At 37.4% G+C, this 22,070-nt stretch overlaps 2 protein-coding genes across 3 annotated transcripts; one reads left to right on the top strand and one right to left on the bottom strand.

Moving 5' to 3' along the window:
* Nucleotides 1–1,453: 1,453 nt before the first annotated feature.
* Nucleotides 1,454–13,950, top strand: LOC112156940 (multidrug and toxin extrusion protein 1). Of its 2 annotated transcripts, XM_024289309.2 has the most exons (16): nucleotides 1,456–1,756; nucleotides 4,415–4,516; nucleotides 4,602–4,670; nucleotides 4,796–4,944; nucleotides 6,361–6,403; nucleotides 7,981–8,025; nucleotides 8,107–8,204; nucleotides 8,290–8,387; nucleotides 8,507–8,688; nucleotides 10,307–10,415; nucleotides 11,608–11,683; nucleotides 12,801–12,870; nucleotides 12,941–13,073; nucleotides 13,144–13,238; nucleotides 13,308–13,371; nucleotides 13,436–13,949. In XM_024289309.2, exons 1-16 carry the CDS (start codon nucleotides 1,565–1,567, stop codon nucleotides 13,663–13,665), a joined length of 1,755 nt encoding a protein of 584 aa, XP_024145077.1. In that variant the 5' UTR covers nucleotides 1,456–1,564; the 3' UTR covers nucleotides 13,666–13,949. The 2 variants fall into 2 exon arrangements, with proteins under 2 accessions (XP_024145076.1, XP_024145077.1); XM_024289308.2 differs by having other exon boundaries at nucleotides 1,454–1,756; nucleotides 7,981–8,204; nucleotides 13,436–13,950.
* A 2,371-nt stretch (nucleotides 13,951–16,321) lies between these two features.
* On the bottom strand, nucleotides 16,322–21,826 carry exosc9 (exosome component 9). The gene is made up of 12 exons (XM_024289499.2): nucleotides 21,548–21,826; nucleotides 20,204–20,298; nucleotides 20,006–20,125; nucleotides 19,834–19,936; nucleotides 19,625–19,762; nucleotides 19,466–19,548; nucleotides 17,783–17,915; nucleotides 17,608–17,696; nucleotides 17,389–17,535; nucleotides 17,147–17,313; nucleotides 17,005–17,080; nucleotides 16,322–16,892 (listed from the first exon to the last, which is right to left on the bottom strand). Exons 1-12 carry the CDS (start codon nucleotides 21,611–21,613, stop codon nucleotides 16,823–16,825), a joined length of 1,287 nt encoding a protein of 428 aa, XP_024145267.1. The 5' UTR covers nucleotides 21,614–21,826; the 3' UTR covers nucleotides 16,322–16,822.
* Between the last annotated feature and the right edge of the window lie 244 nt (nucleotides 21,827–22,070).

The following is a 22,070-nucleotide window of genomic DNA, read 5'->3' as shown; positions in this document are numbered from 1 at the left end:
GTTAGCGTTTTGCTAAAATAGAAGCTAAACTCCAAAATAGCTATAATGTAATTCTAATATTACAGCTCATTGCCATTTTTTTTAAATTACTATAAAAGAGGAAAACATAGACCATGAATAAAAAATATGAAGACTTTTTGCTGATCTAAGTAAAAAATACTGAATTTGAAGACTTTCTCATGAATTTCCTCATATAATTTACAGAGATAGTTTTTCCGACTCATGTGACTATTTGCCAAATAAATTACACATATCCTTAACTTTTTATCTGAGTTTTTTAGTTTATTCCAGCATCCCATATGTTGATACTCACACCTCTGTGCAGGGCAAAGAGTATTTTTGGCAAATTTCTTACTAAACACAATCAATTTGATGTTAAAACCATATTTGTTTAGGCTTCAATTGCTGTAATTGTTTTTAAAGTTTACTATTTTTGCGCTTTTAAAAAAATTATTATTTCTCATAATTACAAAAAATATTTCTATTCCAAACTACAACTTTATATTTACTGTACAAAAGAGCTGAACTTTGCACATTTGTGTCCTCATGTTGTATTATGCAACAGTCTTCCTATTTAGTTTCCATCATTTTTTTTAAAAAACATACTGGATTGTTGTCATTTTTCTTTTACTTCAATTTAAATAACTATAGATTTTTACCTTTTTATAGCCAAAACCTCAGAAACAGTGACATGAATGTAAACTTAACATGAACTTTGGAGAAAAACTGAACAAATAAAAAGTTTCTACAGTCCTGCGAAATAAAAAAAATAAATAAACAAGATTTAATAATGGTCTAAAACGCTCTGACAAAAACTTTCTTGATTTAACCTCTTCAAACTTCACAGGATTTGATGTGATTTTTGAGTTTATTTCAAGAATGAACTTTTAAAAATCACAGCTTTATCAAAGACACATTAAGGACACATTTGATTTTTTAAATACAGAGATTATTAACTGAGGTCAAATTGATTCAAGTAGTTACTTGAATTAAATAATTGATTTATAGCTTAAAATGAGTGGGAATAGGTGGGAATTTATATTATCCCACCCCTACTTAGTTATTTAATTTTATATTTTTGCACAATTTTCATAATCCGGTTTTGATCAGATCAAATGCAGAATTTATTTAATCATTCTGATTATTATCAGGATACATTTTCACAATAATTCAGAAATTAAATGACATACTTGTGCAATACTGTTAACAATGTAGTTTTCATACACACTAATATATTCTGAGAGGATGTTGTTTCTTCAAAAATGAAGATGTTTTCCTATAAATGTTATAAAATAGTACAAGTGGTTACACTTTGTACTTTGGCTAAACTGTAGAGCAGTTACATGACATCCAAATGAGCAGAAGTGTGAACGTGAACGCAGCACAAGCCCCAATAGCAGCGACACTCCCCAAAATATAGCGAAAGCTGATTGGCTCCAGGACCTTGACTCCGCCCCCCAGCACGTGCCCACCGCCCGGCTCCTGAAACATAAACATAAATGTTTTCCCCCGGCTCTCTCTCTGGCCCTGTCCGCACCAGAAGGCTCCTGAGGCCGCCGCAGTCATGGAAGGTTCCGGTAAAACACCGAAGACGCATCCCGATGGGCCGGCGGTGGACATGAAGTCCGCAGAGGCGGACTCTGGCGCCCAGGACTGCGGGAAGAGTCGGGGCTCCTGCCGGGAGAGAATGCGGGGCTTGATTCCAGAGGAGTACCGCAACGAGCTGATCCATTTGTTCAGACTGGCGGGACCTGTGGTGAGAGCTCTACTTATTCATCAATATTTGTATTTGAATTAAACCAATTTTATTTATTTATTTTTCATTTAAAAGCCACTTTTGCATATATGCATTTAAAAAGTTTAACTGAAATAACTTCAAATTTTATGAAACATTTAAATAGGAATTTTTTAAAGCATAACTTGCAGCAAAAAACATGCAATATTATAAAAATACACACACCTTACTAAAAAAATGACCATAAATGAGTTTGACATGAGACATTTTGAATATAGAAAAGCAAAACTAAGATATTATTTGAACTTAAAAAAAACTTGAGTGGGTTAAAGGAATGCAGTTATTGATAATTAGATGCAATCTAAATTGAATTTAATTTATTTATTCAATGGGCGGGCTACAATGAAGCTGTTATAATCAAGCATATTAGAACTAAGGGAACAGAAAGGATGAACCTATTTCTGTTTAAAACTTGTATTTCTTGGTAAATATGGAAATACCTAAACACCTAAATGGCCTTCAATCAAAAAAGCCTAAAGCTAGTCACAGAGGTTATGTGACGCAAGTTCAAGAACGTGCTAATATAGCCCATGGTGTTCACACTGAACAAGCAGGAAGGGGCTTCTTCTTCTTCTTCTATTTCTACTATTTTTCTACAGTTTGAAGAAGCTTGGTGTGAAATGTCAAAGTGATCCAGACTTTTTCTTTTAAGGTGCTTACACGCCCGGCTGCGTCGACTCACATTCAAGCCGCCATTTTCAATGAAAAGTCTATGCATCAGACTTTTGGGCTTCCGCGTCCAGAGCGCTCGTGATCAACCATCACTACGAACGTTTTTAGGTCCGGTTGCAGACTTTCTGTACAAACTGGCCGTTCATTAATTCTGCGCTGAAAGTGTTTCCTCATGGGATCCTCTTTGTTTGGGGTTTTGCTGGCCCTGCTTCTGGGTCTAGATGTTGCGGTGCTCACTTTGACTGGAGGGGGCACGGGTCAGCACCATGGTTTAATGGCGGTGGTGGGGGCCCTTTGCCCTCCTGGTTTTGGTTTGAGGTGTAGCGATGCCCCGTGTATGTGAACATTCCCCCGGGATTAAGTGGATCCCCACAATACCATTTTTATACAGCAGAGCCTTTTGGAATATATTGTTTTTAGGGTCAAGGTTTGTGGGTGGCGGGGGGGGAACGGGCTTGAATGGGAACTTGTTTGTTTTTGGATGTTTAAACTTTTTTTTTTTCATTTGTCTCCTATGTACAGCGCCTTGAACTGGTGCGGGCCATGAAAAGTGCTTTATAAATAAAGATTGAATTGAATTGTCACGTTTAATTGATACAGACATGTCAAAACACGGAACATGATCACAAAGGAGAAATTAACAATTGCGTTTTGTGCCTGGTTGGAATAATATGACACCAAGACAGACAATTAAAGGAACAGAGCTGTGAAAATAAAAAAACCTGGAGCAAGATTTTTAGAATTTGGACTCTTTGACTTTCCACAACGTTGAACACCAAGAGTTTTGAGCGTGAAAGCTCAAAATATGTGTTTTCATTGGAAGTTGCCACTTGAATGTGTCTTCCAGAGAGTATTGTGAACATAGCTTAACACTATGACCAAACTAGAATGCGCCAAACACCAGTTCCTTTGACTTTGCGCACCAAGAGTCTACCAATTGTAGTTGGCGGATAAGTGCTAGTATGTAAGCTTATCTTTAAGCTGATTTAAGGTTAACAGAATAATAACCGATTCATAAAAATATAAATCAATTTAGCACATAAAGCTAAAGTCTGCTAGCTTGATGCTAACGTTTAATGGAATTTCTCATAGGTCGGCTTATGCTACTGCTAGGTCGACCTAAACACACTTTGCTGAACATCTTTAAAAACTCACAGGTATTTATTTTAAACAATCTTTTAAGGAAATATTTTTTGAAGTAACCATTTGTGGTCTAAAACATCGTTTTTTCCACATACTTTCTTCTTCTTCTAGAATAAGGTGTAATGCTATAGCGTGATCGCCACCTAGTGGCCAAACTGAAAGGCCCTCCTGGAGAAGCAGAACAATGTTTACAATGTTAATGAACGTTTTTGCTAGAACTTCTTTAGAGAATCCATGTAACACTGTATGATATTAACAATCTCATTATTTCATTAATACATTTTACAGTATGTGAACTGTATCAAAATAATATAAATATATTCAAAACATATAGTAGATTACATAATGTATTTCTAAACAAATGTGTATAAATGTGTAAACTCATTATTCAATTGAAAAATCGAAAAATTTCAAAAAAATCGAAATTGAGTTGATCCAGGCTCTTGTGAATCGAATTTAATCGTTTCTGGAAATTATAATCAGACCCTATTTAGAACTTCTGACTTGAGAGTTGTTGGTTCAATTCCTGAACTAGTGGGATAAACTTGTTTCCACCAGTTTGACCCGTTCTCATCAACCCTACTGTGGTGTTTTTTAGTTAAAGTTTCTTAATTGGAGTTAATGTTGGCTAAAGTGAAGGTTATGGTTTTACCTGCAGCTCCAAATGTGAATGAATGACAGTGTGAATGTGAACAAAGTGTCTTTGCAGAAGATACTCTTGTTATTTCATCCTCTGAAGTCTGAAAAATAAAATAAGTACTAAGCCAGTTACCTCTGATGTTCTCTGGATCTTTTTTCCTCCAGATCATTTCCCAGCTCATGGTCTTCTTGATCAGTTTCGTCAGCATGGTGTTCTGCGGTCACCTTGGGAAAATAGAGCTGGCGAGCGTGTCTCTGTCCATTGCGGTAAGGAGATCTGTCTTTACTTGGAACGCAGCACGAAGCGCTGCTGCTTCCCAGTTCTTGATGCACGTCTTTGTTTCCTCTGCAGATCATCAACGTCACAGGTATTTCCATTGGCACCGGCCTGTCGTTAACCTGTGATACCCTCATCTCGCAGGTATTCCTCTGAGACGAGCCGCTGCTGGGTTCCCAGCTCGTCCTTCAGTTAGCTTTTGGATCAGGTTCGTTTTCCTTGGTCAGTCGTGCACTCAGCTGGGATCCTGCTCTCTTTGTTTCATGGAGACGTTTGGGAGCGGAAACCTGAAGCGGGTCGGTGTGATTCTGCAGAGGGGGGTTCTGATTCTGCTGCTCGCCTGCTTCCCCTGCTGGGCGGTCCTCATCAACACCGAGCCTCTGCTGCTCGCCTTCAAGCAGAACCCAGAGGTCTCCAGGTCAGCCGTCTGCAGCATCGCAGAAGTCCGTTCTTATCAAAGAAGATTAAATAAAATTATGCTATTTTTGTCCAGAGAGATGAATCTGCAAAACTCATAATAAAATTTAAATTAAAAAGTGGAAAAATGTTGATTCGAACAAATCAAATTCACACATGTACAGCAAACGTCCTAACTACAAACAATATCATATAACAAACAAAGTGAATAATAGTGCTGCTACAAACTAGTCAACTAATCACATTATTTTTCCGATTTGTCTACTAATAGGATCATTCGTATACTGGATGTAAAGCACACATCTTAACTATCATTAGTTTTAAATTAACTAAACACTAGATAAATAGCATTACCTGCAATAATGCTAGTGTGAATGCTTTAAGCTGAATTGGCTGCTGATAGCTGAAATCGCTAAAGCTAATAGCTGAAAACACTGAAGCTGATAGTCAGCTAAAATAAAAGCTATTCCAAAATAGCCTAAAAAACAAAAAAAAGCCCAAATTAGCTAAAATAGCTAGCATGCAGCTGAAATATTAGCTAAATTCTGAAATAGTCTAAAAAACAAAACAAAACAAAAAAAACGTTAAATTGGCCAAGCTAGCTTGGAGCCGAAAAATTAGGTGAACTTCAAATTAGCCTAAAAAAGCCTAAATTAGCTAAATTAGCTAGCATACAGCTCAAATATTAGCTAATATCCAAATTAGCCTAAAAGAACTTTAATAATGCCAAAAAAGCTGGAAAATGCCAATATAATTTTCAACTTTACAACACTCTGACTCCATAAAATATAAAGTAACGACTAATCGATTATTAAATTAGTCGTCGACTATTTTATTGGTCGATTAGTCATTGATTAGTCGACTAATCGTAGCAGCCCTAGTGAATGATGCGATAAATGTCTGATAAACTATATTGCCTCCTGAGAACCAGCCCATGAATTTAAGTCCTCTGTATTCTTCATTTTGACTCCACAATAATTAAAAAGTTTCCCAATATCCCACCCAAATTCACCATATGTCAACGGAAAGGCCATGATGTCGTGTTTAGTACTTTAAATGCGACAATCAAAAAAAAAAAACCCTCCCCTGCGAAGAACATAAATGAATGGGCTGTTTTTAGGTGGTTAAATAAATTGTAATAAAGTTAGTGCAATAATAACTCCATAAAAATCAAAATCATTCTTTAAAAAAGATACCAAGAACACTTGAAAATAGCTCAAAAGATGATCGGAGTTGGTCTTTAAAGTAGACTGTGACTATTTTTTTTTGTTACTTTTTCCTTTCAGAAAATATATATATATTTTTTTACTTTATTATTGTTTTGAAATGACAAAATACTGAAAAGCAGAAATTATGTTGACCTAACTGTGTTGTCGTTTTCTCTGAATCTTTCTTGTGCTTGTTTTCTTGGATGAAGACTCTCCCAGCTGTATGTGAACATCTTCATGCCTTCGCTGCCAGTGAGTTCAAAGATTCAAGTTATCAAACATTATCAAACGATTAAAGCAGAACAATCAGACATTTAAAGGATCCCTGGAAGGGTTTTTGCAGTTTTAGGGTAGATTTTTGTATGTTTTACGTGTTACGATAAACTTGCTCTAAAGGTTAAAATCAGAATGATTCCCATTTAAAACCCTCTAAAGGGAAGACTGCGACAGGCCGAGTAATCCACCCGGGAGAGTCGCAGCCGCACACAGCAGGGCTGCTTTTATCAGCTTCCATCAAAACATAACCAACTTTATTTATACAGAACTTTGAAAGCAACACAGTTACAAAAGTTCTGTACATAGATGTAGATTAAAAGATACAACATGAAACACAACAAACCATAAAACTAAAACCCGAAATGATAGTAAAACCAAAATCTTAGCCAAGAACCGAAAAAGAACCAGTCTGTCTCTGTTTTGGTTCAATGATAGAAAACCCAAAATAACCTTGAGATTTCCTTCTGGTTTATTGGGAATCTCAAGTGGAGACAGACCCGTGGACTTCAAAGAGCAAGAATGAGTGTAAGGACAAGGTCGGAGAGATTCTGCGGCGCAAAACCTTGAAGATGATAAAAAAAACAAACAAAGGAATCGCCTTGATAAACTGGAAGATGAGGAGTGAGGATAGAGCTGATGCCTGGATTAGTACTTGAGCTGCATTTTGGACTAACTGCAGTCAAATGTGGAGCTTGCGGCTGAGTAATCTAAACAAGTTGTGATGAAAGAATAGATTATAATCTGAAAGTCATGCAAAGAAAAAGAAGTTTTTCCAGATGTTGTAAAGAAAGGTTAGAGTTAATCTGAGAGTCCACATCAGAATCAATTTATTTGCCATTTGTAATAGTTAAATCATATTGGAACACCAACTGGAGGGCTCCAAACACAGACAACAAAAACACAGATATTAAAAGCATAAATAGATAAATTAGAAGCACTTGATAAGAGAAATATTAACAAAAAAAAACATATTAAAATAGATAAATTAATTGAAGCACTTAAGTGCAGCCTAGCTACTCCTCTTTTTGCTTCATTCAAAGACCTCACAGCCTGAGGAAAGAGGCTTCTACCATGTTGCACATTTAATAGTGCGATATCTTCTGCCAGACATTAGAAGGTCAAACATCCAGTGGCAGGATGACCAGAGAGATCCTTTATAATCCGAGTTGCACAAGTTAGAAGATTTATTAATAGTTTCCAAGACTGGAAGGTTGTATCTGATAGTCCTGCTGGCAGAGCGAACCACGTTGCTTAGAGATTTCTTTTCTTTCACATGCAATACATTGACTGGAGTCTCGTGTCGCCCACTGTTGTTACTGTGAGTTTCAAGCAATAGCTAAGAAAGCCTGAAGTCATAACATTAGCACAGTCTTGCAAAAATGGAAACTCTAAATTTTTGCGACCAGTATTCTGGAATTCATTAAAAACAAGTAATTACTAACCTATTGACTTTCTTAGAGTTATTGCTGGATATACTGCAAATTCTGTCCACTTAACCAATTCGTTTTTGTTAAATCTTCTCTTCTTCTGACGCTCCTCTGACTCTGTTTCAGGCTTCTTTCATGTACCAGCTGCAGAGCCGATACCTCCAGAATCAGGTGACATACACTTACACACAAAGGTTGAAGGGTTCAGTAATGAACATTTACACTAACTGCAGATTTCTAAATTGTTTCCAGAGGATCATATGGCCTCAAGTCATAACTGGAGCCATTGGAAACATCTTTAACGCAATAATTAACTATGTCTTACTCTACCCGCTTGATCTGGGAGTTGCGTAAGTTTAAATTGGTGCTTCAGTACTTGATTTATTTTTTTATGCCAGATTTTTAGTTTAATCTTTGAATTTTTCTGTCTTCAAGCGGTTCTGCAGCAGCTAATGCCATCTCCCAATTCCTGCTGGCTGTGCTTCTGTTTGTCTACATCTGCGTAAAGGGTCTGCATAAAGCCACATGGGGAGGTCAGTCATTGAGTCAAGTGATCAATCTCACCTTTCATGACTTGATCAGCTCCGTGAAGTGGGATGGATCCATAGATTACAGCCATGATTCACTGTAAACTTGTCTTTTTGACCTGCAGGGTGGTCCCTGGAGTGTCTGCAGGAGTGGGGGCCGTTCGTCAAGCTGGCCATCCCCAGCATGCTCATGCTCTGTCTGGAATGGTGGATATTTGAAGTGGGGGGTTTCTTGGCTGGGATGATTGGTGAGGCTGAGCTGGGAGCCCATTCTGTTGCGTATCAGCTGGCTGTGATCGCGTACATGGTAAACCATTGATTTTTCATCAACTCCTAGACTGTAGCGTCATTAAATATGTTGCATTTTACTTTCTTTGACATCTAACAACACCTTATTAACCCTTTAACATCACTGGTGTTAATACTGGAGGTCTCGCCGACAACATCCGTGTCACTTTTTGAGGTTTTGGGGATCCTCAACTCGTCGTTTTTTGACGTTTTTTTGGCTGTTTCCATTAAATCACGGATTCCAAACCCTCAGGGCGCGAACCAGTACCAGTCTGAGGGCTGCTTGCTTACTATACGCTTATCAGGACGTGAACCGTATCCTGATACTGGTACTCTAACCCTAACTCAGTACTGGCTATGCTGCTAATTGCATCAACACTTTACCATGACAATAAAGCTGATACTTAATTTGGAGTGTTTCCAACTTTTGATGCTAGTGTCAGTATGGTAACGACAGCTTAAAGGGTAACCAAACAGGGCCGTTGGAGTCCAACTCCATTGTCAGCTCAGATTTGAAAAAAAAAAAAAGCCAAAAAGGGGGCGGGCCTGGTGGAGGCAGACTGAGCGGCAGAAGTCTGGCTTGGATCTATGATTGATAGTTAGACTAGCTTAATGAAACATGCGCTCAGTGTTCAATATGGATAGTGGTACCGAGCAAAGTGATGCAAGTTTCTCTTTCTGAGGAGGTTGAGGATTCAGCGCAGCTGAGGGTTTGCAGGTCCGAAAGGGACTCATGTCTGAGAGTGGTAAAATGCAGCTAGCATCAATGCTAACAAAGGCTAACGTATTAAACAAACAAACCCGAGTAAAACGTTCATTCCAAATCCATCTCCGGGACGGAGTTCGCTGAATTCAATCCCAATTGCACTCAACCTCTGTAGATTTTAGAAAACTGAAGGTCTACGAACCATGCTAAAGCTAAGTTAACAACCGACTGTTACAGAGTCAAAGATGGGCGGGGCTTTTATACTGGAGCTGCAGAGCATGATGACGTGGAACTTCTGGGATTTACACCAGTTGACCAATCACAAAATTCAACTGTAATACATCGTTTCAACCTGTAGAGGGCAGCATACAGACGAATGTAGACTATATTTTCAGGAGTTAAACAGGTTTATTTGTCAATGACCAACAGACGTCACTTTTAAAGCCTCATTTATAGAGGTCAAAAACCAAAATGAGTTGATTTAGGGTTTAAACCAGGGGTATTCAAATCCAGACCTCGAGGGCCGGTGTCCTACATGTTTTCCAACCAACCTTCCATTGAAGCTCCTTATTGGCTGCTAATTTCCAGGATCAGGTATGTTTAGCCAATAAGGAGCTTCAATGGAAGGTTGGTTGGAAAACATGTAGGACACCGGCCCTCGAGGCCTGGATTTGAATACCCCTGGTTTAAACCTTTAGGTCAGAGATCAGACCTGCAGGTTCATTCCGCCTTAAATGACAACCTTGATTTGGAAGAAAGTTTGACCTTTGAGTGCAAATTAAGAGGACCAAATTCTCAGCCTCTAATAATAATTTAAAAAAACAAATAAATTAACAATTTCAGCAAACTTTTCCAAAATTAATTTGATTTTTACTTACATCGTTGTCTTTTTATTTAGACATATACCCAAAAGTACTTTTTTTTCTTTTAGTTTCCTTTAGGAATCTCAGCAGCTGCCAGTGTTCGGGTTGGAAATGCTCTTGGTGCAGGAAAAGTAGAGCAGGCCAAGCTGTCCTGTAAAGTTCCCATCATCTGTGCATGTAAGAACATTACATTTGAACATGTTACTCACAAAGTTCTCTTTTATTTTGGATTAATAGTGAAAGTTTCATTCTTTGTTAACGTTTCACATGAGGATTTGCTTTTACTGTGATTTCCTCTTTTACTTCTGCCTGTGTGGTTCTGTAGTAACACATCTAAACACAAGATGGCAGTATCGTTTACTTTGCTGTAGATGGAGCTATCGAAAATTTTAGATTAGTTTCCCTCACCCACATCAGTCAAAGACCAGCCTTAAAACTGAGCAACATAGACGCTGCACAAAGTTTTTTTTGCATTTTCTGCATCACATTAAGTCTAAAAATGAACTTGAAACAATATTTATGATGCAAGTCACTCTGCTTGTTTAATCTGTGAATTATCATCACATTGTTTAACTGAGTTAGTTGAGAGATTGTAATCTTCTACCACTTATTTGGCATAAAGATTTGATCTAGCCAAAATGTTTTTATTCATATCATGTTTTTATATTATTATTTCTTCATCGTCAACACAACTTTCTAGAAAAGATCAAGATCTTTTTTTTCAAATTTTACTAAAAAGTAGCGATTAGCATAGTAATAGTCGTTTTATGCTAACTATTCCAAATGGTTTATTTTAGCGGTGGTGGAATTTTTTCCGTTTAATTCAGGACTTTAACATCCAAAAAATTACATTTTAAAGAGCGTATTTAGATTTTTGTTTAGTTTTGCATTTCAATTAGTAAAGTTGTTTTAAACTTTGATATTTAAATACAGATTAACTACTTTGATTTTCTCTGAATTATCAGGACATCCAAAACATTTTCTTCAATAATGTGCTGCTTCAGGTCGTAAATATAATTCAGTTACTTTTATGATCTCATATATATGTAAAAAAGTGTTTTTTGATAAGGTAAAACAACTTTTATTTCTAGAACATTCAATCATTAAATTGGTTTTCTTCTCGATTTGTTATTTTACGCTCCTAGTTCCCTTTAAAGTTCAACTTTCAGAGGATTATTTTAAGGAATTTGTTTTTAACCTGGAAAACTTAAATGAGCAGAAATGAACTCTGAGGAAATCCACAGAATGCAGCCACCAAATCACATTTTAGCTGTATTTTCAGTTGTTTAACTTGGTTTTTGTTGGGATTTTTATTTTGATTATGTAGAAAAATCAGCTCATTTTTATGTTTTGTTATCCTTTCTCGCAGTCATAAATGCATTTATAATGGGAACAATCCTGGGATCCACCAAAGATGTTATTGGATACATTTTCACCTCAGACCAGTAAGTGAAAACTCTTAATGTTTATTCATTTTGCTCATTGTGAAAACTGAGGAGACACTAAATGGAACCATAATCTGTTAGAGTTGGTCATTTAAACCAAGTTAAAATGAACATCAAGTCATATCTAGCATAGGCAGGCCCAGCCCTGGGCTGCATGGCGCCCTAGGCGAAAACGAATTTGGCGCCCCCTGCAGGATTTTAGATTCAGACTTGGACTGAGTGCATTTGTTAGAACACGCGTTAACTGACTGGGCCACCATTCAGCCAAAACTCAGGAAAAGGTAGGGGTATTTCAACCGTTAAATGAGTCTTTTTCGACCAAAATGAAGCGGGGAGTGAATTTCCAAGCAATTTTATAGAAGTAAAACAAACAAACCTTTGCTTTGCGCCCGTGTTTCCTCCTCTTCTTGTTTTCATCCTTAAAGTTTTAAAGAAGCACTAACAGCGGTAACACTGCGTGCCCCTCTCCTCCCCCCAACCCAGCTTAGACAGCAGCAGTGACGGAAGGGAGGGGCGCTGCACTGCAGAGTTAGCGATTAGATCAAACTTTTGAGTTATTTTATTTACGTTTTTTAATCATTACTTTTATATTTTTACATTAAATGAGTGCTGTGTGAGATTGTTTAACAAAGAAAATTTAATTAATATAGAATTGTTGCTATTTGGTGCCCCCTCCAGCAGATGGCGACCTAGGCGGCCGACTAGGTCACCTATGCACAGGGTGGGCCCTGAGTGTAAGAACGCAACATTTAGGCGTCTCATTAGTGGTTCTTACAAAATAAATAATTCATAAACTGAACAAAAAACTGCTTTAAAATTTGTTATTGAAGAGAGAAAATGTGTCCTTACAAGTAAAATGTTACCTAAAGTAAAACATCTTTGGAAGGTTTCAGTGGCAGATTTGTTGGAACCCAAATATGTTGGGCAAAATATTTACCAAAATCAGGAAGAAGCCGAATTTCTTTAGCTCTAGTGAGAACATGTTTTGTATCGGTTCTATTTTAGAGAACTGAAGTTTGTTTTTTAAATGTGGTGACTTTACATTTTTGGTATCTTTTTATTTGTAGATTTTTTTGGATAAACTGATCAAAAACAATGTTTTTCTGCTTTTTTTAAGAGAAATTCTGGACAAGGCTCCTGGCGTCGTTTTTGTCCTCGGCTTCACGCATTTCTTTGACTGTATCGCGGTAAGAACCCACATTTCAACCCGGTAAAAACCTCTTCGATCTGATCCCAAACTGGAACGTCTGCATGAAGGGAATCACCGGCGGGATTCTCAGAGGAGCCGGCAAACAGATGGTCGGTGCTCTGTGCAACCTGGTGGGCTACTACCTGTTCGGCGTTCCTATCGGCGTGTCTCTGATGTTTGCCGCCCACATGAGCGTGGAAGGTAGGACAGCTTCGGTGGAGGCGCCGTTCCGTCTGTCAGGACTCTCTCAGACTGTTCGTGTCGTCTGCAGGGCTGTGGACGGGACTCACAGTCTGTGTGTTCATGCAGTCCACTTTCTTCTTGATATATCTGTGGAAACTGAATTGGAAGAAAGCTTCAGAGGAGGTGTGTACCTGCATCTTCAACCGGAAAGTTTAGGCGTGTTTTTGATGTGTGCTGCGTGTTTCTGATCAGGCTCAGGTGAGAGCAGGAGTCCAGATAAAAGACGAGAAGGAGGCGGTCGGCATGGAAACTACAGGTGAGTTCTGGACCATTGATTGAGTTTACATGCGGGTCAAGAGGTTAACGTTTTCTCTCTCCAGCCTATAATCAGAGCCAAGTGAGTGTGACGGCGCCCCCGTGTGACGGGGAGGACCGCACATACGAGAAGGTGAGCATCCCAGAGGAGATTAAAGCCACCAACAAGACAGTGGGGGATGTTCTGTCGGTGAAGCAGCTGGTTCTGCGGCGAGGCTTGGTGCTGCTGCTCATGCTCGTCATCCTCGCCGCCGGGATTATTGCCTCAAGGCTCCTCACTAGTCTGCTGCAGTGATCCGCCGTTGCTTGATTGGACTATTTTTGGCAATTTGGAGTTGCTTAGACCTTCAAGGACTTCAGCTGGAGAGAATATGCACTCCAAAAAATAAAAAAATCCTGATATTTTTATGAGGGCTTTAATAGAACATTTATGTATGACGGGGAATTAGGGCCACTTTGTAACAAAAATTACAACTTTAAACTCGTAAATTTACGAGAAAAAAGTCGTAACTGCTAAATTATGAAAACAAAGTTGTATGTTTATGTCTTTAAAAGTCATAGACTAAATTTATGACTTTTAATCTCGTAAATTTACGAGATTTAAAGTAAAAAACCTTGTAAATCTACAAGATTTAAGTCGTAAATTTACGAGATTTAAAGTCATAATTTTACGAGAAAAAACTCTTAATATTACTTTTTTTTTTTTTTTGGTGGCCCTAATACTCCGTCGTACTTATGTTCTGATTCTGTTAAATGAATGTATTGGTTTGATCTCGAGGTTTCATCATGGCTCCCAGTAAAGTGGTAGATGCTGGTCATTTACCGTCCACATTCTCCATCATCCAGACCTGATCTGAGCCTGAATCTCACAAGAGACGATGCAAAAAAAACCAACAAACAACAGTGGCTATAAAGTATCTGTGCTGTTCAAGAAAATCTGAGCATGTTCATGGGAAACACAACAACTGTGTTGTAAAAAATACTTAAAATTGGGCTCAAAGGCGCTTAAACACAAACCAAACTCTGAACGCAACGAATTAAAGATCTGCTCTAAGGAAAATTGTGTTTTTAATATGTTCTCGTAGCATTTTTCTTATAATGGAGGACATACAAAAAGAAAATTAAGGTCATTTCTGAGTATTTCTTTATTTAAATTGTTGTGAATCAGGAGAAAAAAATGCAGTTTGAAAAAGATCGTATTTAGGTAATACACTTGGCGCGCTACAAGCTCCCAACACAGAGCTTTAAGAAATGGGGAGGGGAAGAGGGGGTGGACTTGCTCTACTCCAATGGTCCCGGCCACAAACTGGGAGGCAAATTTCGAACAAACTCCAAAAACTAGCTATGTCTGAATTCTCTCCGTACTACCAAATGACTAAAAAAACGTTCTAGTGCGAGACTATCGAGCGCCCTGGATCTTAAGAGCAATTTGAACACGATTCCTTGCGGTTTCACAAAGTGAAAACCTAATTAAATCAAAGACTATTTATGAATTTGCTGTGTTGTGAGGATGAAAGGGTGATAGTTAACTTAAAAGAAAATAATAGTATTACATTTTTTTGCTAAAATTGTTCAAACGCGATGCATTGTGGTCTATTTTCCCCATTTTCGTGAGCATCGATGCACAGTGGTTTTTTTCAGAGAATTCTGGGTCGATTCTGGAATTGTAGATCTAGATAAAATGGCAGAAACAATATATTGTGCCTTATGTAGTGAGTATAGAAATTCTGACATAGCTTATGTCCTAGAAAACGTTTAAAAGTTTAAAAATACATTACAGTTTTAAAAAAAATGTCTAAAAATATTGAAATCAAATGACCACTAAGAAGGCTTTTAAAATAGCCCAAAAATGACTGGTTTGAGACTTTATAACACACAGTTACATAAATACTCAAGTATTGTGTTCCTGTTGCCAGTTTTTCTTGACAGCCACACTTTTAGATGCATAAAGGAATGTGTTTAACTTTATATCACTTGTCTGGAGCTGTAGATCTTTATCCTCCATCCATGAAATACCAAAGTCAGTTGTGGTTAGAAGAGGCAAGCTTTAGGAGGTTTCTGCTGCGAAACCAAATAAAAATGACCATATTTTGGGGGTCAAAAAGCTGAAGATTGTGATTGTTTTTATTGTGGATACATTTTCCTAATAAAATGGTAATATTTCCATTGGTTTCTTTATCGAAACCAAATAAAAACGAGTTAATATTGGAATTACTGTCTAAATGGTGCATATGTTTTGTGTATGCGCAATAAAACTTTCATACTTGCTGTGCAGTTTTTGTGTTGCTTTACTGCCTCAAGATTTAATGCCTTGTTTATAACTTTTATTTTTTTTTTAATGGCCTATTTGCTATTTCAAAAATGTAAAAAAACTTTTAAAAAGTTCTACCGTAAGACATCAGTATGGAGTATACATATTTATAGTAAATTTTCTTCTTCATTGTTGAAGACACAAATGTTACAAAGACGCTTTGCTAAAACATGTCTTTAATCAATTTTGTCAAAATATAAAAGCTTTGGAAATGTTTTATTTTTAAATTACAGCTTCTAGGTAAAAAAATTTTTTTTATTTAAATTAAATTAAAATAGCAAAAAAAAATATTGCTAATTAAGATATTTTCTTATTTAAACAACTTTTATTTGAGCAATTCTTTTAAGCACAATGTACTATATACTCTATACTTAATAATTTTACTTTATACTTTTAACTCTATACTCTATAATAGTACTCTGTAATATATGAATAAAATATTTTTATTATCTGTTTGGTAAAAAATATGTACAGGATTTAAGCAACATACAGCCTATTAGTTACATAGTAAAAACTTTGACTTTTTAATGCTTATATCTATTTAGTAATAATGGTGAAAGGTAAAACTAAAAAAAAAAATTTTCAATGTAGCTTAACTGTTTTGTGACAAAATGTTTGTTCCTCAGAAATCAGCGTTGAAGATTCTCACTAAAGCTAAAAATGAGGAACATTTCCAGACATGTTTTAAAAAGTTAACTTCTACCATATATTAATAAAAATATTATCGATAATTATGAAAAATTGAAGACGTGATGATAAATTTGGTAATTCACCACGTGCTGCCACGGCGGTTCCATGGTGTAATGGTTAGCACTCTGGACTCTGAATCCAGCGATCCGAGTTCAAATCTCGGTGGAACCTGAATTTTTTTTTTTTTTCTGTATTCCACTGAACTCCCTGGGTGACTCAAGTGCACTATAAAAGTAATTAAAAACAACTCCCTTAAACAATAACAAAATTCTTATTTAAATTTTTAATATTTTCACGCAAAAAAGTATTAAGGCAGTTTACACAGAAATACTTTTTATTATTGGTCACAGTACTTTTTTCAAATGAAAAATAAAATCTTACTTTTTTTTGCAAGATTATCATTTAATAATATTGTTTTTCTTAGAGAAACTGCAATAAAAAACGTAAACTATTAATTTTTCTGCTTTGTTTTTTTCTTGGATGATGGTGCCCCCTTCTGGTGAAAGCTGGACTTTACATTTCTGAGGAGGAAGAAAAAAGAAGCAAAAATCTCATCAATTATAAAAGTATATCTCAAATAAACAATCAAAATAAAAATACAAAATAAACAAGCTTTGGAGAAGCAGCAGTTACTTTTCTTTAGGAGGTTTCTCTGGATGAAGAATGACCACCTCTTCCTCCTCACTGTCTGAAATCTCAACCACGTCGTCTGAAAGATAAAGAAAAGTTGTGAAGTTCTTCACTCTTTTTGTTTTCAGACATAAAGACGAGTCACCTTTATTATCCTTCTTTTTCTGCTCTTCCATCTTCGTCACTTCTTCTACATCATCATCTCCGCTGCTGAACTCCTCCATCTCCTCTTCCTCCTCGACTCCCCAGGTGTTTTGCAGACCCATTCCCACCTGTCCCACCCCTGGGACTGGCACTACTGGTGATGACGCTCTGGTAAAAGACGCTAAGGAGATTAACCTCATATTTTTCACAATTTTTCTACCAATTTCATTCAGCTCAGGATACGTTGGAGGCGGGGCTTCTGCGTCCTCAATTATGCCGATGGCTTTTTCTGCCACGTCATCAGTTTCCACCGGCGTCTCGTCAACTTTCAGAGCTGTGATTCGCTCCTGGGGCATGGACTCCGCAAAACCACAGCGTCCTCCGGCTTTCCTGAAAGTGTTCGATCAGAACGGGTTTTTGGAGGCTGTGCGGAGCGAGCTTCTCCGCTCCAGAGCTGCTTACCGGGCCGTCTTGTCGTTCGTCAGAGCTTTGGTGATGAGCTCTGTGATTTCAGACACCTTAACACTGGCGATTTTACTGCACCGCATGACCTGAGACAACCAAAAAACAAGTTCATCTCATTTGCACCAACCCTTTCTATAGTTCAAGCTGCACTTTTCTCCTTCTCTCTGCACACCTGCTCCTTCAGCAGCATGATGCCGCCGCTGGACTGGATGGAACAGATCTCTCTGTGTTTGTTCATGGCGATCATCAGCAAACCGTCCATCACTCGCTCTTCCCTCTCACACGGGTCCACCAGCAGATACGTCCTGCAGACACGACACCACTTCTCTCAGTTTCTTTATGCGTGATCTCTGGTGAAGTTCAGAGCAGCGGCATTATGGGTAATACTTCCAAAATAAGGCACATTCTATTTTAGATATTGAGAAAGTCAACAGGTAAAAGTCAAACCTGAATGAAAAACACTTTACAAAGCAATAAAGTTTAATTAAAAAAAAAGAAATCAGAAAATACTTCATATCCATTTCTGGAAAATATGAGGAAAACTTAAAAACAATTTACAATCTGTAACACTTTTCAAACACTAAAGTTTATTCATTTGACAAAAAAGTCACCCAACTTTGTGGATAAATAGAAAAAGATGCTAGATACTAATTTATTTATTCTCCTCAGGAGAAATATGACATATATTTCTAAATATTTGAAAAAAAACTCTTAAAAAGTTGCTCCTCACTCAAAAATATTTTTTAAACAAAAAAAATATATAGAAATCATGATTAAATTGGTTTTAATATCAGTTATATGTCCAAAAAATTTATATTTTTAATAAGGCAGAATTAAAAACTCCTATAATTTAAAGATCCACTTCAATAAAAATCACATTTTATGCTTTTTTAATATATTATCGTAGCATTTCCTCATAATAAAAGGCATATATAAAATAATTTATGAATAAAACTGTGATCCTGAGTATTAATTAATTCTCATTGTATTGGATCAGAAAACCGGATGCTTGAAAAAGCTCCGACTAATGACACAGCTACTGAAATGGGCGGAGCAAAGTCTCCTCCCCCCTTTCATGAATTGTGATGTAGCGAACTGCGATTCTGGCTGAAAACTGTACGACTGGACTGATCCAACATTGCTCGTCGTTATTTTTGTGTTGCTAATGCTAGCTTGAGGCTTTAAGTTTGTAACTGAGTTTGCAAATCAGCGGAAAGGGGGGCGGGGTTGCTCTGCGCTGATAGTCCCGCTAACAAACCAGAAATGTATTTTTACTGAGCTACTAAAATATTTTTAAAAACTTGATAAACGTAATTAAAAGATCACTAAGAACAATTTCATGAGCAGCTTCCATATCTAGAACTCAGAAGCAAATTTTGAAGGAACTCCCGTCGCTCTGCAGAATCTATGTCCTGCAAAACCACAGCTTTTTTATTTATTTATTTTTTAATGGCATTGTCTTAATAAATTAAAAAAAAAAAACACCACTAGGAATCATTTGAAAACACACAAAGAGATGATCAGAGTGGGACTTGAAAAATATATATATTTTGATGGCTTCAAAAGTTATTAAATGAAGACAAACCAATAGAGACACTCGATGTCAGTTTTAAATATGACTGAAAGTCTAAATGTGAATATCTCGCCAAAACTGTCATGATATCCAGACTTCTAGTAGGACATTTATTTGAAATAAAAAGCTTTAAATATACAGCACTCATTAAAGTAATAATAAATAAATATTGAATTCCGATTGAGTCTGAAACTTGATGATTTGGATTGATTTCTGATCCTGTGATCGGATCAGGATATCCCTAAACGATGGTTTTTTAATCGATAAGGAGAAGAGGATTACCCTTGTTGGAAGAAGGAGAAGCTGACACTGATGGGCATGTGGTAGATGCTCAGCGGGATGGGATCCCTCTCCTCTGGACTGTACTGAAACGCACAGCACGAATATTAGAGAAACCGAGAGGTGAAGAGGCTCCGCCTCCTGATGGGGCTGCTCCCTCACCACTGTGACCTCCTCTCCCTGGACGGCCACGTCGGGCCGCCTGAAGTGGCACAGGGCGGCGATGGCGGCTATGCTGGAGGCGTCCATCAAGTTCCCGTCGTTGTTCAGCATGTGGACGTCCACCCTGATCTGCCACACCTGAGCGCACACGCAGGTGTCAGAGGAAAGCAGGCGTCTTTCTGTGAAAGGTGCCGGGCGGCGAGAATGACCTTTTCTCCAGACACCACGCACAGGGACTCGATGTCGATGCACTTGGAGTTCCTCAGGCATCTCTCCAACTGTCTGTTCAGCTTCACGGACAACTCCGACTGTCTGGGTGGAGAATATTAGGAATCAGCCGCCGGGACGGATGTAGCTCTGGTCATGTGATCAGAAACCGACCTTCCCTGCTCGAACGCTGGTGAGGCCAGAGGCGACAGCTCGATGTTAAAAAACATGATCCCCTCGTTTGGGCGGCTCTCCTTTGGCGCCACCAGCTCACACGACACCTGAGCCATGACCCTGAAAACACAAACCGCCGGCGTCTGAGCGGCATCGGACGCTCCACCTTAGAGAGGCACGTTTGAAGCCGGGACTCACCTGGTGTGTCCCAGATCCACGAAGCAGCAGCCATAGTCCGTCCCGAAGCTGATCTTGATCTTTCTGTAGTCGTAGGTCTGACGCCCGTCCAGACGCTGCAAAGAAAAACAGTTTTTCCTGCTCTAGCCTCAAACTTTCTGTGACTGAACTGACAGCGAGTGAAGCAGATGGGTTGTTTTTTATGGTTTATAGTTTTTTTGAGTCATAATTTGAAGCAAGTTCAATTTGCAAATTAATCTTGCAATTTGAAAATGCATTTTGCAATTTACAATTCATTCAATATAATATATATTATGACATCAAAAACCAAAGCCACTTTACAATGAAATTGATTTTGTTTTCATTCATTGTCATATTGAATTGTAAATTTTAATACTGAAATTTCAAAATGCATTTTCAAATTGCAAAATGAATTGAATCGTCAATTGAGAAATGGATGATACTTTGAAATTATGGCTCGAAAAAACTTCCATAGATTTTAGCCATTTTTCAGTCATCAATAAAGGAATATAAATAAAAAAAACAACCAGAGATTATGTGGAGGAAATAGTTGTATACCGGTATAACCTCTTTATAAAAATAAAAAAAAGAAGGTAAAACTTTGATTTAATACGTTCAGCTTATTTTTTAACTTAAATTCAAGAAGTTTGGAGTCTTAGTCTACACTGAGGCATCTGAAAGTTCCACTCCAATCATTTATAGATCTGTATTTTAATTTTAATTATGCTGTTTTTAACCAAAATATTAAAAAAAATGCTGCAGAGCGATATATTCAGGGAGCATGTGGCCCACCCGTTGATTTTCACAAATACAAACTTTTTCAAACTGTATTTTTTCGTCTGCTCCTGATTTACAATGATTTGAAAAAGAAGAAATGCAATTTATGCTTTATTTTTTCAAAGCATGCCCTCTATCATCAAAAACTACCACAAGAAAATGTCAAAAACACAATTTTCATCAGAGTGGATCTTTATAGCTCTGTAGTATACATAAACCAGTTTCAAGAATATTACTCCTGAACCAAAACCAAACATCAATCCTCAGTGAACGCACTAAGACGATCAACAGATGATCCAAGCTCCACTTATGGATCCTGCAGTGATCCAACTCCACTAAAGTATCAATAAAATCTTCAGTTTCTACATTTAAAGCAGCACATCGGTCATTTAAGCTGCAAAAGCGTGTGCACGTGACTCCTCTTCTCTGGAGGATTTCTGGATCAAACAACCTTCCATGTGTTTTATTGAACTGTTTTAAACATCTGTCACGTTAAAACAAAAATGTTTTACTACTAATGTGAACAGTTATCGAACATAAACACAAATAGGAACGTTTCGAACAAACCTTTTTCTCCTCGATGGCTTTCAGTATAAAGTCCCGCTCGCACGTAGACAGCGGCGTGTCTTTCATTGTGTTGATTTCAGGCTGTTTGTAGTTATTTCAAAAAATCATTCTGTTAAAACCACGCGGGCGCGTTTGTGTTTATCCGGTTGGAGTCGCGCATGCGCAGCTCTGCGTGTTTTACGACAGTAAAATGCTCGAATTCTGTGTGACTAGTGCTGAATAAAAAACTAAAATCTGTATTAAAACAGTTTATATATTTAAAATTTTAACATTTTTATAATGTAGCATCAATTCATATGATTCAAAACATGGAAAAACTATAAATATTACCAAATAATGAATCTAAAATATCCAAGAGGACCGAGCAGTCTGACGAGACAAGTGTTTACGACAGTTGCGATCGATGCTGCGTTTGAGTCAGCTTAAATATAGGAAATTACATCTTTTAAGTTTTTTTTCTTCTGCAATGTCATTTTGTTTTAGTATTTTTAGCGAGACAAATATTTTTATAGAAATATCTTAG

This window comes from Oryzias melastigma, linkage group LG1 (genome assembly GCF_002922805.2).
Source record: "Oryzias melastigma strain HK-1 linkage group LG1, ASM292280v2, whole genome shotgun sequence".
NCBI classification, from domain to species: Eukaryota; Metazoa; Chordata; class Actinopteri; order Beloniformes; family Adrianichthyidae; genus Oryzias; species Oryzias melastigma.
This window is presented reverse-complemented; position numbering and strand designations above follow the sequence as displayed.